The sequence below is a fragment of the Puntigrus tetrazona genome, chromosome 11 (assembly GCF_018831695.1).
Source record: "Puntigrus tetrazona isolate hp1 chromosome 11, ASM1883169v1, whole genome shotgun sequence".
Taxonomy (NCBI): domain Eukaryota; kingdom Metazoa; phylum Chordata; class Actinopteri; order Cypriniformes; family Cyprinidae; genus Puntigrus; species Puntigrus tetrazona.
In genome coordinates, this window is record NC_056709.1 from 18,499,323 (window position 1) to 18,516,793 (window position 17,471).

The 17,471-nt window shown below is 38.5% G+C and overlaps 2 protein-coding genes across 8 annotated transcripts in view; one reads left to right on the forward strand and one right to left on the reverse strand.

The window, feature by feature from the left end:
- Nucleotides 1-6,708, forward strand: part of magi1b (membrane associated guanylate kinase, WW and PDZ domain containing 1b) — a 111,095-nt gene extending 104,387 nt beyond the window's left edge. For 6 of the 7 annotated variants that reach the window (XM_043251251.1, XM_043251255.1, XM_043251252.1 and 3 more), the window contains 4 exons: nt 119-206; nt 626-769; nt 1,787-1,925; nt 4,847-6,708. In XM_043251251.1, coding sequence (XP_043107186.1) covers nt 119-206; nt 626-769; nt 1,787-1,925; nt 4,847-6,042 — 1,567 coding nt within the window. In that variant the 3' untranslated portion in view covers nt 6,043-6,708. Of the gene's footprint in view, nt 1-118; nt 207-625; nt 770-1,786; nt 1,926-3,353; nt 3,434-4,846 lie in introns of all 7 variants that reach the window. The other variant, XM_043251258.1, reaches the window with a different exon arrangement.
- Nucleotides 6,709-8,760: 2,052 nt separating this feature from the next.
- Nucleotides 8,761-10,076, reverse strand: rhol (rhodopsin, like). The gene has a single exon (XM_043251259.1). The coding sequence runs from the start codon at nt 9,928-9,930 to the stop codon at nt 8,761-8,763; it is 1,170 nt and encodes a 389-aa protein (XP_043107194.1). The 5' UTR covers nt 9,931-10,076.
- Between the last annotated feature and the right edge of the window lie 7,395 nt (nt 10,077-17,471).

A 17,471-nucleotide genomic window follows, 5' to 3' on the forward strand; every position in this document is an offset into this window, starting at 1 on the left:
ATTTAGAATTTTAAAGAAATGTCTATAACGGTAGTGGATAGTGTATAATGGATTATGGATTCATTTATAGCTTTATGTCAGTGTTTATCAAAAGTTTTGTCTATGTCTTTTTCCCCAGAAACAACACCAAACCAAAACAGGAGTCTTTTGAGTTCAAAGCCCCACAGGCTCCACCTCCTCCAGCTCCAACACAACCTTCAAATCAGGTACATCGCTCACTCCACTGCCATCTCCTTTAGATGTTCGGTCCTCCGAGAGAGGGCATGCCAGTAGTTAGACAAACTGTCAGAAACAAAACAAGGTTAAATGCTTGAAACACCAAAGCGAATTTGTGAAACGCACGTTATGACTCATTTTACACTTGAGTTTCCCTGATTCTGAGGTGGTATTTTGTACATTTAATGTGTTTGCTGGGACCTCGCAATGGCCCTGTCCAGCCCCTACACCCTACCTAAAATATCAGATCAATTATTTAAGCTATTCCTCTGATGCATCTGCCGTCCAATTCATGTGACTTTCCTGCAGGTGGCTTTCATTTCCTTTTGCTGAAATGGGAGCCTAGATGAAAAAAGTCCACAATTACAGATTCATCGCTGACCTTGGCTTGTATTTGTTTGTGTTTTAGGATGCTGAGTTCTATTCTGTTGATCTGGAGAGGGACAATAAAGGCTTTGGTTTCAGCCTTAGAGGGGGTCGAGAGTACAACATGGACCTGTATGTGCTGAGACTAGCAGAGGATGGAGCGGCCGTGCGAAACGGAAAGATGAGGGTATGTGCAGCTGTGAATCAGGACAGGCATTTTCAAAATGAATCATACTTGAATCTAAAACAGTGTTTTGAAATTATTCATTATAATACAATATATTACATAGGCGACAGATGAATAATTAGCTGATAATTATAATTAAAGAAGAAACAAAATGGTATAATCTGCATTATTTTATTATGAGTATTACATTACATATGTATATATTATTTTAATATGAATGTTTTAGGTGTTAGATGAAATTTAATAGATGAAAATGATTATTTTTATATAATAGTAATTAGATTGTAATATCTTTTAATATTTTATTAAGTTTTTTAAATTATTAAAAAATATATTTTTCTGAGTAATCTGCGTATTATATTCATTTTATATCCATAATATTACCTAAATTGATGTCCAAGAATTAGCATTATTTATGACTTAACTTTTAGGTAAGTATAACATTTATTTAAACTCTTTTTACAAATAGAGTTGATCATTTGCTCTCCTATAACTATCTATGGTTAAACAGTTAGCTGCATCTTACTAGTTGCATTTACCATGGCCTCTGCTGTCCTCAGTCAGAGCAAGCCGCACAACAAACTCTATAATCAGAGCATCACATTTCATTTATGTAGCCATAGTCTTCTTGGAAGTGTTCTTGAACTATGGATTTGTAAAGCAAAGATTAGAGAAATTAGCTGTCAGTTAGCTCCAGTGCTAACAAGTGAAATGCAGAGCCGCCATGCTAAGCGCTGCAAGTTAGATGAGAGGATAGTAGCGCAAGGACTCTGTGAAGCGCAGCGAGTTGTCAGCCGAAGACCCATTTTTGTGGAAACGGTATTCCCATGACGATAAGCTCTGACAGCTAACCAGAGGCAGGGAGGAAAATAGCACAAAGGAAATTCTACCTTCCTCTTCATCTCTAGCTTTCTCTATGCATCCCGGTGTTTACTGGATGTCACTGCTAAATATAGGTTCCATTGCCTTATTTTAATGCCCTCCACATCCTGTCTCTCTCTCTCTTTATCTCTCTAGGTTGGAGATGAGATCCTGGAGATCAATGGGGAGAGCACCAAGGGCATGAAGCACGCCCGTGCCATTGAACTGATCAAAAACGGTGGCCGAAAAGTCCACCTGGTCCTAAGGAGGGGGGACGGCTCTGTGCCAGAATATGGTGGGTCAATCTACGAGAACATCCCCTTCTCCCCTGTCTTCACCCCTTGAGGAGTACCCCCACGGGGGTCGGCAACACCACCACCTCTTCTTTTCTGCGCACTGGCCCTCTCCTCTGACCTCCTGCTGGGTGATGGGCCTTCCACTCGCTGCTGTTGCCCCCCTTGCCTCTGTGCACTGGGCTAGCCTAGGGGACTATGGGATATGTGGCTTTTGGGTGGTGGTTGTGGCACATGCTTTTCGTAATACTTCACAAGAATAAAACAAAAAAAGGCACAAAGCGAGGAAGCCGAAATATTAACGTTTCTAAAACTGGATATACGTTTATTGTTTTTCAGAGGAAAAAAAAAATATGATAAACTCCGTCATGCCCCCTGTTGGGGCCGCATGACCATGTCAGTGAGTTGTAACATATTTATGATATTTATTGAAGGTGAATGTAAGCTACTGAGAAGGGTCTTTAAGGAGATTCCATGACTACAATGCATTCTGTTATCATTAGCCGTTTCGGTAAAAGCTCACAATACTGTATTCCACATATTCACAGATCTTTTTGCACGTTGTACATGTCAACTGCTTCTTTGCGAACTTTGCAGATGGTTCTTGAACTCCACATTCCATAATCGATTTTTTTTTTGTTTTGTTTTGTTGTTGTTTCTAACGGAGTGTTATCGGACGTTACATCCTTTAATTTACAGACAGAAAGCAACTCACTTATTGAGCATAATGTCAGTGCCGCATGATGTCAGTGAATATCTAAATGTGTTTTTTTCCTTGTCAATTTCCATAATATTTATGGAAAATTCACGTACTAGTTTGCCACAGTTATTTTTTATGCTTTTGTTTTTTTTTTTCGGTCTTGACCATTTAAAGATGCTCATTCATGTATTTTGTCAAGTTCAGAATGTGATATAATGTGTCCTTTCCTGCACCAACATGATATCTCTGTGAGGTTGTATATTTTTATACCATTTTGTACTTGTTTTTCTCATTTTTCTCTTCCACGTCTCACCACTTTTGTTTTCTTTCTGTTTGCAATGTAAACTGCTTCATATGGTGTGTGTGTTTGTGCACATAAGCTTGTTACGGCATCCACATCTCACTGTCTTTGGGTTGGTTTGCTGCTGGGTGAGTGTGTGTGTGTGTGTGTGCGCGCGTTCGTGTGTGTGCGTGTGTGTGTGTATGTATGTCCAGCTTCCGGGTTCCGGCTCTCTCTGTTACTGTTGATTTTTTTTTTTCACTCAAGGGTGGGGGCGTTTTATGGACAATCTCTATCTTTGACTAATTGATAAAATAAACACTGTTTCCATTGCAAAAGAGCATAACTCTCTCACGACTGTTGTTTAAGGGATCTAAATACTCTGCTTCTCTCTCTTCTTTTTTTTATCTATTCTTTTCTGTTGTTCTGGGCTCTTCCTTCCACCCCTAGCGATGGTTGCTCCCCAAGTTGCTGCTTGTATGAGATCTGAAAAGACAGGAGAGCCTGCTTTCTACCAAAATCAGACCACGGTTTGTAGATCCCGTGTTCCGTCTCATCACATATCTGGCAGTTTTCTGTGCTGTGGCTTCCACTCAACTGTACTGTCCCTTGCAAGTTCATTTACACAGAATGCATTGCCAGTGCTGTGGCCATTCCTGACATTGTGACCTGAATGAGTGGGTTCATTCTTGCATTTAAAGTTTGCCGACATCCCCACAGACGAGATGAAAACTTCATCAGTGAATGCTATTTTTTTTTTTCTTATTAGTGGGTGTTGTTTTATTTCTTTGTCATGCGTTTTTTTTTTTTCGTCGACGTTTGCCACCCACCAAAGCCATTAACCGGTACAGGTAAATCTTCCTTGACATTCTGGATCCCTGTCTATCTTCAGCATGCTAGGTTTCTCTCTCACACACACAAAAAAAAATGTAGCTCAAAAGTGCTTCTACTGTACATGTACAATGACAGTTTTGAACTTCAGAAAAGATTCGTGGGAACAGAAAGGTTTGTCTGCAAGTTTTGCCCCAGGTTTGTTACATCCATTTTTTTAATCATATAGACATTTCTATCACAAACCAGTCCATTATGTTTGGATATTAAACTCTTGAACAGCATTTTAAAAGCATCAAATGCATGAGTTCATCATTTGCATCAGCACTAAAACTATTCTTAACTGTTGCTTGAACACATTCAGTGTAGGAGCAGGATCAGTAAGTACGTTAACATGCACCATTAAGAAATATCTTTATTCAGTACTCAGTACATGGCAAATATTTGTGAAAGAAACGGTCACACATCACTTCTGCCTTTCAAAGCACAGTGCTTAAGCCAATTGTAGTTTGATTAACATGTAAGTATTGGCCAATAGACAGACTTTACAAAAGTGGACTAGTCCTATTTCAGTTCTACATAAAAGAACTAAAAGCTGGAATATACTACACTACAAATTTTTTTATTAATTCTAGGTCTATTGCAAATTAACATGCAGCTTGTTAATAGGAGATGCATGATGAATGAAAGCAATATCTTTTCAAATTGACTTAAAGCATTGAATGTTGTTTGATTTCCTCTGATTTGATAGAATTATAATCTGAAACTAAAATATCTGTGGCGATAATAGGATGTGACAATAATCTGTGAAATCTGTCCAAATTGACCAAAATCCACAGAAGGCAGACTCCTTCATAAATCTGGGTGAAGGTCATGTAGTGGATTCCAGCTTTGACTGTTGTTCTAGTCTGAATGAAATCAGACTTTTAAAGTGCATGCAAACGTATTTAATGGGGGCAAGGTAATCTAGTCATAGTAACAATTTAACCAACAAGAGCTTCAGAAATATAGTAATAATAAATACACAGTAATAATTCACAGTTCATCACAAACATACTTGTTCAGCCAGTATGTGACAACTGAGTTCACCCATAATTACTCATATCTTACAGACGGCATCAACGACGGCAACGGCCTCAGCGCCGGTGCACAAACTGTTTCGGAAGTGAACGCAGCTCCTCTTGAAAGTCGGCCCCACCCACCATCGGAGTCCAGCTATCCACCAGACCTTCACAAATCATCACGAAATGACGACAGGAGGGCACGGGAGTCGAGCCAACAGGAGCACGGCCACCGGTCAAACCACCGCCACAACAACCACAGACACCGCTCCCCTGAAAAGAAGAGCAGGAGCAAAGGGCACAGCAAGGACAGTGGAACCTCAAAGCCTCACAAGAGGAAGGGTGAAAAGAAGAGGTCCAGCAAAGATGACTCACACCATCACCACCACCAACACCACAGTCACAACCAGAACCACCATCACCACCGGAGGCACCGCTCTCCAGAGAGGCGCAGAGCTCGGAGCGCAGAGAACACCCTGGACAGTCGATACGACCGGAGACATGGCCGCTCGCCGGATAGACGCCACCATCGCCACTCTTCTCCTCGCAGACACAGTTCACCTCAGCGCTCACCCCACCGATCCGGTTATCGCCGCATCTCCCCTTACCGCCATAGATCCCCCTACCGTTCCCCTCAAAGATCCAGATACCAGTCTCCCTCGAGACGTCCTGCGGCTTCCTCAGATAAACCCTACAATGGTGATTTCGACAGGGGGCTTGATATGACCTTAAAAGAGCCTCCTGCTCCGAAGCCTCCATCCCGTTCTGAGAGCATTCCACTTTTGGCAGGGTCCCTGGACCGGCTCAATCTGGAAGACACCCTAACAAGACAGCCGCCCAGCTACCTTGATGACCTTTCCCCTATGGAGCGAGCCTATCGCGACTCCACCCTTCTCCGCGGGGCTTCTCGAGACGGCATCTACCCCCGCGTTCGGACACCCGACTCGGATTCTGCCTTCCGAAACTACAACTCGTTGTTGAGGGGCCGCTCCCCTGTGAGAAGTGGGGGCAGACAGGATGGATACCGCAGAATCGAGTCTCCGGTTTCAAACTCGTACCGGACAAGGAGTCTAGGTCGAGACCTGTCTCCCATCGGAGGGTACCACAATGAGGAGGAAGAGGAGGTCGAATCCCAGCTGAGTGATTATTATGGCACGCTCAGATCCAATTACAGTAGAGCTAACAACAATATACCTGAGCCAAGGAGGAAAGCCTACAAAGAGGGCCCTAAAGACCTCAGCATCTGATGGGTCGGCTAGGAAGGGCGCCATTCCCAGAACCCACTGTCCACATGAGCCTTCATCCAAGGACTGCGCAGACCCTGGATGCTAAATTATTGATTTGAAATCCGGTGTTTTCTCATGGTTGAACATCTTTACAACTTTCAACAGCAGAAGAATGATTTTGTTTCTTTCCATCAAAGCGTCATTTTGGTTTCTTTTATGACCCTTTTTATAAATCTGCTAGCAGTTCTACAGAGATTGACAACTATGTATAAAGAAAACGATTATGTGCCTAACAGTACCATTCTTGGTGTTTTCTTTTTTGTTTTTCTCTCCTTTTGTTTTACAAAGGACAGCCTTTTGGACTACTGTCCGATTATGAAATATTCTGTTACAGAGAGCCCTCTCATGCACCGAGCAGCTCAGTCAATGTGGTGCTCAGACATATACTGTGCATGTCTTTACACTTTCAATGTCCTTTCTCTCTTTTATTTTCTCTCTCTTCCCCAGTGCCACTGTTTTTTAGACATTTGACCAGAGTATAGCACAAGCCTGCATTCGTTTGTATATTTTTGACAGTTTGCAGTATGTGTACATTCAGAGGTGATCATTTTAAAAAAAGAATGAAGGGATAATGAAATAAAAACTATGATGATAATGTTCAAAAAATAAAAACAGTATATATACACATTTTCATGGTCTTTCTTATAATTCTCAAGCTTTGCACAAAAAGGAAATAGGCTAGTTAGTGGGTCAAGCGGAGGATAACTTGGCCTGCGAAATTTATTCAAGATGGATGCGTGTGGGAGGTAGAGACTGCTTAACTGCACTAGGTTCTTCTCTAGCACTTTGCCAACATGTCTGGAAAATAAAGAGGAGGAGAGAACAAAGACTTCTTTATCTTCTTGGCAGTTCAAAAGGTGAAGGAAAAGAGATTCAATACACTACCCACGGAGTCGACAGCTTTTTAAAAATCCAGTGAGAACTCCTCCTCTCGGGTTATCAGATGAATAAGAGACTGAGCCTTCCTCTCTGGCTTAAAGAGAATGATGTGAATGCATAAAAAGAGAAATGCATCAGGTGTACTTTGTTCTCTGCAGACCTAGTAGGGATAGAGTGGTTAGGGATCAGAGGGAATTAGTATGCCCTGACTTCAACAACATAACTTTACAGAATGAGCATAAACATTACTGGTCCAGAGATGCGTTTTAAAGACCTCTCTGTGTATTTGTATTCAACTTTCAGGCCATTTAGCTTTGCACAACAAAAAAGCTAACGCTTGCATGATTCGGTCTACAGCAAAATGTTGAAAGGCCCGTGGGAAGAAAAAGGTGACTGTGCAGAAGAATAACGTGCAACAGAAAGCTCTTTAATATCTGGCACAAGACAAAAGAAGTTGATTCATTCCTGGAATGACAGTGTTAGTTGAGCTACCTGGTGTGAATGACTGTTATTTTGACCTCATTTTAGTCCCACTGCTGCATCCAAGAATAGAAGGCCTACATTTTGGAGAATGAAAAAACAGGATTGGAGTGGCGTAAGCCACAGACACCATTGCTTTCCTGTCGTGCAAAAGTATGCTGACTTCCCAAGATCCAGATCTGAACAAAGAACAATGTGACATGCACTTTAGTGACTATCTATCTAGGCTAGCATAGCCTTTCTCTTCTGTTTATGCAGGTTTCAATTTGTATTCTGTTGTACATCAGGGGAAGAGTAAGAGGTTTCTGCGTTGCCATAGTTACCTCAAGGTCATTTGTACAGAGTTTCATAGGCATTTGTTTCCAAAGAGCATGGTGAAAAAACCTTAAAATGTCGATAAAAATCAAGGAAACATTGATTGCACTTTAAATGTTTAATTTTCCTTGCTCACATAACAGACAATGCATTTGTTTGTAGTTGCTTTTGGCAGTCAGTGTCATTGAGTTTGTCTTGACTCTTGAACATTGAAAAAGACATTTTGCAGTTTTGCAATGAACTGTTTGATATTGTTGTCTAGATACATAAAGTACAGTAAATCATTTTAACATTAAGTGTAAAATCTACATTCCACTTTACATTTAATAAAAAAGTGTTTCTTTGAATTCCTTTGTATTTATCTCAACTCTATTTAGCTCAGTATTTTGCAGCTGGTTTAAGGTAACATTGTTGCGATGATCAATATTCAGCTATAATGTTACTTATATACCACTATGTACTGGCACTATGTAGCAGCTTTATTTCTTCTGCTGAATTCTACAGTTTTATATTTAAAGATGTAATTTATTCTTGTGATAGTAAAGCTGAATTTTCAGCAGCTGTAACTCCACTGTTCATTGTCACACGATCCTTCAGAAACATTTTCATCATTGTCAAAGTTGTTGTTTTCGCTGCTGAATATTATTTGAAGAAACCATAATATATATGCAAACCTCAGGATTCGTTGATGAATAAAAATATTATATGAAAAACATTCTTTTGTAACAATGTAAAAACTGTCACTTCTGAGTGATTTAGTTCATCCTTGAAGATTTTTTGTTGTTTAAAAAAGAAGTTGACACTTAGTTGAAAATAGTAGTAAAGTGCTGTTCTTGTCTAATACAGATAATTTTATTTTCCCATCCACAGTGCAAGCTGTCCACTGAAATATTAGTATACAACCTGACGTGCCAGAATTTTCCAATATGTGGTTACAGGAAAGTAACTGTCATAGGCTGCAGACAGTTTAATTGTAAATTCTGTAAATAGCCCAGAGCATGACCCTCAGGCAGAAGATTCAGAGCTGGAGACAGATGAGGTCTCTGTCTTGGACTTCGAGGTGGAACTTCCTTCCTCCTCATCATGGAAGGGATCTTTTCCACAGCACAGTACTAACATCATGGAGTGACGGAACTGCTTATTCATGAAGACGTAAATGAGTGGGTTATAAAGTGCCGAGCTCTTGGCAAAAAACGCCGGGATAGTCATAAAAACGGGGCTGAACTGACTTCCCTGATGGGTGAAGATATACCAGGCGACGCTGGCGTAGGGGAGCCAACATATCAGGAAAGCTATAACCATGAGGATTACCATTCGAGTAACTTCTCGCTCGGCCCTCTGAGTAGTTTCCGATTCTTGCTGCTGGGCTGCTGCGACCTTAACGGTGCAAAGCAGACGGCCATAGCAAAAAGAAATGATGAAGAGAGGAATTGAGAAATGCACAATGAACATGTAGATGACAAAAGACTCGTTCTCTGTCTCAGGATTCAACGTGTAATAGTCCACTCCACACGAACACTGCAGACCTTCGGGGATGTAGCGGGACCATCCAAGGAGAGGCGGTAAGGCACACGAACAGGCCATTGTCCAAGTAATAGAGACACCAAAGGTAGCGTGGAGTTGCGTGAAGCGAAATTTGGTGAAGGGTTTGCAGACAACCACCCATCTCTCCACAGCCAAGACGACCAGAGACCAGAGTGCAATCTCACCGCCGAGAGTAGCAAAAAGACCCTCCAAGTTGCAGCCGGCACGTCCTAGGACAAAATATCCATGTAAGGAGGTGTAGAAGGTGGTTGTGAATCCTCCAAAAACCATAAAGAGGTCGGCCACCGCCAAGTTCAGAAGGATGTAGTTCAAGGGGGTTCGAAGCTTTTTGTTTTCAATGGTCACGTACAATGTGAGGCCGTTGACAGGAATGCAGGTCACAATGAGGAAGAGCATGTATGCGGCGACACAGTAGAATGCCATCGGTGAGGCCAGGTAGAACTGTGGGTACTCGTAAGGGCTCCGCACGATGCCAGTCGCATTGGACATGGGAACGTAAAAGTCTGGTCCCTCCGTGCCATTCATGATGAACGCTCTGTTTCTCCAAACCCTCACTGTATGTTTGTTTGGTCTGGGAAATTGAGCACACTCCGTTCGGGTGCCTTTAAAGGACAGATTATAGATTAGCATATTTGACGGGTCAGCAGAATTGTGGTTCAGGCTACGCTTATCTTAATCTCTCCCCTTCACTTACACACCCATGGTGTGATCAGGTTATGTGGATTGAATCTGTCTACATCAATTGGGTTAAACAAATCAGTTCATGCGTAGAGCAATGAAACGACACACCTCACGTTGTCTCCCTTTTTATTCATTCATTCATTCTTTATTGTCTCCATAGTGAGAAATTTGTCTTGAGTAGTCTAAAAAGAAGGTCAACTTTACAAAATTCCAAGAGCAACAATTTTGCAATTTATATTAATATTTCATATATATATTAAAGATACTGCTTGACCAGTTCACCCGTTTTCCATTTTATAGCTTTGATGCTTATAATTAGAGTTTGACCCTAGCCTTGAACCCATTTGACCTTAAGGTGCCGTGTGCAAATTGTAGTGGTAACTAGCGTTGAGGTAAATAGTTTGCTTTACAAAGGTAAATTAAGGAATCGTATTTACTTAATTATTCACTGAACCAATTATTATCGCTACTTGTTCGTCAGCGTGTGATTGTTTTATTCTCAAAAACAACGTAATGACGACAAAATGCGCTTCATAGAGCAGTTTGTCCATTTAGGGCTACTGTAGAAATATGGTGTCACAAATAGCGACTTCCATGCAAGGGGACCTGCGTTGAATGTAGGTAGAAATGGCTCATTCTTAGGTAGTAAAAACATAATGGTTCATAATGTAAGGTCTTTGTACTTCTGAAAACGTTTAGGTAAACTGTTGGGACAATTTCAAATTCTGTTATACAATATATATATATATATATATATATATATATATATATATATATATATATATATATATATATATATATATATATATATATATATATATATATATATATATGTGTGTATATGTATATGTGTGTATATATATATGTATATACCATAGCATAGAATTATTTATGAAACAGAGGAATATGATTTTTTCAGGCAGTAGACAACTAATATGTCTGATAATTTATTTGGGTTTTATGATTTCAACAAGTAATAAATAAATAAGTTTTGGATAAAAGCTTCCGCAAAATAAATAAATAAATAAATGTAGTCAGATTCAACTTGGAGATGTAGGAGGAAGACTAAAAGTCAATATTTATCTAAAAAAGAAATTCAAAATATGCTTAGATTTTTAAATGGTTTGGTATCTTTTCCATGAAGAGACAGTGAAAACATGATCTCACGTCAACAGAAATAAAGAGATGAGACTGAAAAAAGGTTAAACGCCAGCAGACCCCGTATGAACTCTTTGTGCATTCTTCTTGGTCAATAACTTCCCACGTGCCATCTTGTGGTGAATATCTGAAATGACATTTTCTCTGCAACTGCAATCCTGTCCATTTTATGTGGTTAGTTATGAACAAAACACATGCCTGTAACTCAAGCAAACTTATGTTGGAATCAGCATGTCAAACAGCATGTTGCAGTGATTTCTAATTGCCTAGAGATATTAACTGACATTACTTAGCAATACATAAATGTTATGCATGATCAAACAGGTAGTTTTACAGACTACAGCAGTGTAGTACTATGAGCAGTTTAAATAGAAAACACTGGGGGCCTATCAGGGTCCTCCTTTTGTACAATGCAGACACGCCCTCTACTGCTGACATACAACCCTGCAAGAGTGTGAAGAAGCCTGTAAAGTTTTCATGAATGCTATCGTTATGCAGCATATTCAGCATGGTCGCATTTTTAAACTGGTATAATTAAGCATTTGGATTAATTATGATTTCAAAGGATACATTTCACCTTGATTTGGAAATGTGATAACACATGTTTTGTTTTGTTTGCTTACGTTTTAGTTCAGTATAATTTCATATTGTTCACTTATTACTCCTGACTTCTCTTTTTTCTTAATATCTAATTCTTGATGAGCATTTCTACATGCACTTATTTTGCAAATGTAGGTACACAGTAATACTGTGTACAGTACGGTACAATACAGTAATAGTGTGAACTATCGCATATATCTTTGAAACGAATGCAGTATTTCCTTAAAAATCATTCTTCGCTCTCCAGGAGCTTTTGTAGGACTGGCTGTTTAATAACGTCAGCTTCTTGACTTTGGCAGAAGATCTGGCCTGGGGAGGTGAATTATTTTATTGCAGTAGTGTATTAAATTATCTGTGCCTGTAACACAGAAAGACCAAACAAAGGTCTCCTCACATCAGCAGAGTTTCCTGTGTGTCTTAAACAGCACTCTTATCTCTCTCTCTGGGTCCTTTAGTGCTGGTTCTTCAGATAAAACTTACAGCACTCTACATTATTCTGTTATTAATATGTCAGAATCAAAAGCTTGTGCATGTAACAATCGGTTGCTTTGATACATCATGGTTCTAACCAAAGGCAGTAGTGTGTTTAAGCATCATGCAAAAGAAATCCCAGACATAAAGTTCTCAGCATTTCTTTATTTGGATACAGTGCACTGTATGTACCATCTATCCATAATTTGAGAATACCAAATCCATCTGTTTAGAATGCCAGACTATAAAAGTCTGGACTTCATAATGTCTTCTAACTGGAAATAAATCATTGCCATTAATACAGATCTTTTGCTGAGTGAAACAGATTTGCTGTGTATGACAAAATTCATGTTCCTTTTTTGCTTTCTACTTCCTCCCGCAGAAAAATGTAATCCCAAAATATGATTCTGTCACACTTGATGGCCATGCTAGTACTTTGGTGTCAGCCTGTATTTGGTTTGTGCCAGACATAACATTTGATTTTCGGGTCAGCTTGAGTGTTGTCAGACTGCAGTATGTAACTTTGAAAGGTTTTAGGTTCCATCTCACAAAGAGAGGGTTGAAGAAAGTGCTGATGTCTGGATAGTCTCTCCAATTGTAGCAGGAGAGCATTGAAACTCTGTTAGTGTTGCAACTGACCAGACAATTGCTCTTCTTGTCCAGTCGCTCAGTTTGTCTGGGTTGTTTCTTTCTGTTTTGCCACAGTAGACAAAGCATTCCTTAGAAGTTTTGAAGGTTTTCCAGGATTCTCCCTGTTAAAATCTTAATATCCATTTCAACTTAGTGGCTACTGGAAGCATCTGCATCAATGCTTATTGGTGTTTAAACATTTGATGTTTTATGCATTGTATGTTATTTTAGTTATTTATATGCTGTCATAAAGAATTTTATTTTAATTTTGTTTGTTTAGTTTAAAATGTAAAGATTTGTGTTTCTTTTTATTTTTAAATGTAGTTTATTTACATGTATTTTTATTTATGCTTTAGTTACAGTGATTTTATTACTTTTGCCTAAACGTTTTTAATTTATTAAGAAATTGTTCAGTCGAAGCTGTATTTCAATTAGCCAAAATAATTTTTAATAGCTTTTATTTTTAGTTGTAATAACAACTATATCATAATAATAGAGGGTAAATGCATTCTAAAGTCATGTTATGAGAGAATATCATCATTGTTATTATTACACTGTGAAAAAAATATTCTGATAAAAGTTTGGTTTCGATTTTATTTTTACGTTTACGAAGTACGACGTGCTGAATATGAGTGCATCAACAGGGCTCGTGAAAGGCTAATCTCTTATTACTCATGCATAAATGTTGCATGGTATATGCAAAATACTGAGCAAATGTTTTAACAAACAGCTGAAAAACAAAGGCTTACTGAAATCTATTTTTTTTTTTCTGTATCTGTATCAACTCACTTACACACTAAAATGACTGAAATGCTCAAATGAAATGGAATAGTGCATGTTGTGATTGCAAAATGGCATTTGTATAGTTACTGAATCTGAGTTTGGGTCCAGAAAGCTGAAATAAAGCACTATGGGGTAATGCACATGAGAACACCATAGAGACTCAAGCAGTCTTCTACAAAGGAAAATACACAAACGTGACAGACAACTTCTGCTGGAGGGCCCTCGGTTGTATACAATTGAGAAATAACAACATATTAGAAACAGATTTGCCCGTTTTGAAACGGCAATCAAATCAAACAAAGACTGACGTTTATTTCTGTCAGTGTAGGTTAAGGTGATGAGAAGGCCTAATCTGCAAAACTATTGAGCTGTATCTGTTCTGGTGGAGAAAATCTGCATAGTGTATGCAAACACGGTCAAATCTGAGCTGATTACGCACTCAAAAGTTTGGGGTTTGGGCGATTTTAACACATTTTACAGTGTTCAAATTTCAGCAGCCGCGCGATCCCTGATAGACAGATTTTTTTTAGGAGTAGTTAAATTAGAGATGTTGTTAAAAAAGGTAATTATTTACCTTTAATCCAAGCTTTAACTTTGATTTAGTTGGAATCTATTGACTAGACGTGTTTGGTAGCTGTTGTGTTAGATGTCAAGTTGATTAAAAAGGTACAAGCCTGGAGTCTGCTGTGAATCCTTACATGTGAGCAGTCTCACTCCTCCGCTAGATTCATCACGCAGACTGCTCTCACTGTACAGTTCATTTGTAACACTGGCCTGCCTCTAGGGGTCACATGAACCGGTCTCTCTAATGCTGATTAATAAGTCGCAGAGAAACAGTGACAGACTGTTTGGACTCGGAGCAAGTGATAAGCTAGCAAAATATGAGCAGAACAGACCAAAATGTCTTGGCAGTGAAGAACAAAAATGATATCTGGAGACTGTCACTAAAGAAGTTTGATAAGATGTCCACAGGAGATATTGGTCTTAGCTGTTAACTTAATTATCTCTTGCAGAAACATTATCCTTGTCATTTACTAACAACTTATCAACAAAAAAAAATTAAGTTTATTGAGCAGTGAGGCAGTTTGTGAAAGCTATTGTTCAGATTTGCTACAGTTCCCTTCAGTGGCTTTGGGTGTAGAAGTATTTTTCTTTTTCATGTTTTTTTTAAATTCATAAACTATAAACTACAACAACCAGCTACAAAGTGAATCACACAATTTTAATATATTCTAATAAATGACCCTGGACCACAAAACCATTCATGAAGGTCATTTTTTAAACACATCTGAAAAGCTGAAAAAAAAAAAGGTTTTCATTGAAGATTGTCAATATTTAAATATAACCTTTTTTAAAATCTGGAATCTTGGGATGCAAAAAAAAAATCTATATATTGACAAAATAACTTTGAAATTAAGTTCTTAGCAAAGCATATTACTAATCAAAAATTATATATAAATGTAAGATATTTTGTACATTTTTAGTTTTGTGTATGTATATATATATATATATATATATATATATATATATATATATATATATATATATATATATATATATACACACACAGTAGAAAATATACTAAATATCTTCATGTAACGTGATCTTAATATCCTAATGATTATTGGCATAAAAGAAAAGAAAATCTATAAATTTGACCCATCTAGTGCTTTGTTAGCTATTGCAATAGATGTCTTCTATGGCATTGCTGTAAAATCCCCCTTACGGATCCTTCATTTCTAAGAATGTATACCAGTGGTGCTTATGACTGGTTTTTGTGGTCCAGGGTCACGTTTTTAAATATAGGGAGACTCACTTGATTCTCGCTTGCTATTTTTCATGGCTGTTAAAGAAAGTCTCAACGTGTCTCTATTTTCATTCACTGCAGAAAAATGGGACCAGAATGAATGGCCAAGGTGGAACTGTGGTATTAAAACCCTGTTACTTCGACAGACATAATTGCAAGCATTCAGTCATGATGCCACACTCCATTTTATTTAGCATTGGAAATTGGAAAAACACGTCAGTGTGATGAGATTTGTTTTTTTTACTTCCACCCCATACATGTTTAAGGCTGGGTTTTTGACCTAGTTATTGTATACCAGCTATTTCAGCTGTGATTTCTTTATATTTTCCATCATCATTGGCCACTAAATGTATATATCAAACTTCTCATCTGAGTATCTAAAACTAGCACTACTTTCATGTCTTTTATATTACAATGCAAACTCACTGTCTCTCATTTTAAGCAAATAATACTGGCATCATCTAGTATCAGCAGTAGTGAAAATAACCCTAGATGGTTTCAGTATATTCTTTGTATATATATATATATTCATTGCAATTCACTAGTGTACAATTATCAACTCATAGATCTCATAATGTCAACGTATTTATTTATTTTGTGAGTGGCATGTAATAAGAGACATAATGTACAAATGTGTTATTTTACACTACATTAGTTACATTTTTGAAAGTTTGAAATCAAAGGGATGGTATCAACCAGCGTGGTAAGTTTTTTCAAAGAGGTAGATGTCTTCATACAAGCTTTAAGGATAGCATTTTTGGAAAGGAAATCTCTTCCAGAAGACGCAGCATTTATATGCCCCATCCCTTGATCTAATCATCTACTTTCTTCTTCAGGGCTATCAAACTTGGTCATCTTCTCTCCTTTCCTGCTTCGGGACATTTGGCAAGGCTGCTCGTCTCTCCTTTTTGGATCTTTCTCTTCTCCTTGTCTGCGTGGACTTCCTTCCACAAATTCATCTCAAAGCTCGTCTACATGTTTCGGTTAATGAATCTGGTTTATGTTTCAGCTATTACAGTCAGGAGTACTAGTAGGGAGGAGGTCGCATCCTCCCAGGATGATTACATCTCCGATATGACAATGCTAGACTGCTGGGAGAGGCGGTGGGGAAAGGCCTGCACAATGAAACTGAGGCGGGGTCGCTTACGCTAAGATGGCACTGTCACATCCCATTCGTGGCCTTTAGACACGTTGTTAAACCATCTAAGAGGTAGGAAGTGATGCTAGATACGGAGGTGTTCACAGGATGTCCTGAACAATAATAGGTTGGGTTGACAGGAGGAAGTGACTGGGCTGCATGCTTCTGACGTCGCACATGAGGGGAGGGAGCCGGTGTGAATGTTATGAGTGCCGAAGCGGCCCAGTTCTGTGGGAAAAACCAAGTGAGCATGCTCAACTGCCTTGTAGAACAAAGGCCACTGGTTGTGCCTCTCGGGACAAGCAGATCTCATTCAGCATGCCTGCTGTGAGGGCAAAAAATAGAACGATTACACACTTGCTAATACACACAAACCTTAGCCAAAATACACAGAGCATTTCTGAGCAGACCAGCTATGATTTCAGGAGCAGAGCCAACAGTTGAGAACTACAGTGATATACAGAATTGTTAAATATTTATTTCAAACTTTGATGTGATGTCCCCATGTTTATTTGGCACAAATTAAAGTTGCTTTTGAAATGCGCATTTTTCTTGCTTTTGTAATACTAGAACAAACTGACGTTTTACATTTTGTACAGTTTTTATGTTTGCTTTTTTCATGCATTTCATTCTTTTTCGAGATTGCAAATGCATGAATAGGTGTAATTTCATTGTTAGCATCATTTAAGAACTAGTTGGTAAAAATTAATACACACACACACACACACACACACACACACATATATATATATATATATATATATATATATATATATATATATATATATATATATATATATGAAAATATTTTATTCTTTATCATGTTAATCATTTATATTTCTTTACAAAGAAATTCTGATGTCATCACTGCATCAAATATATATATATATATATATATATATA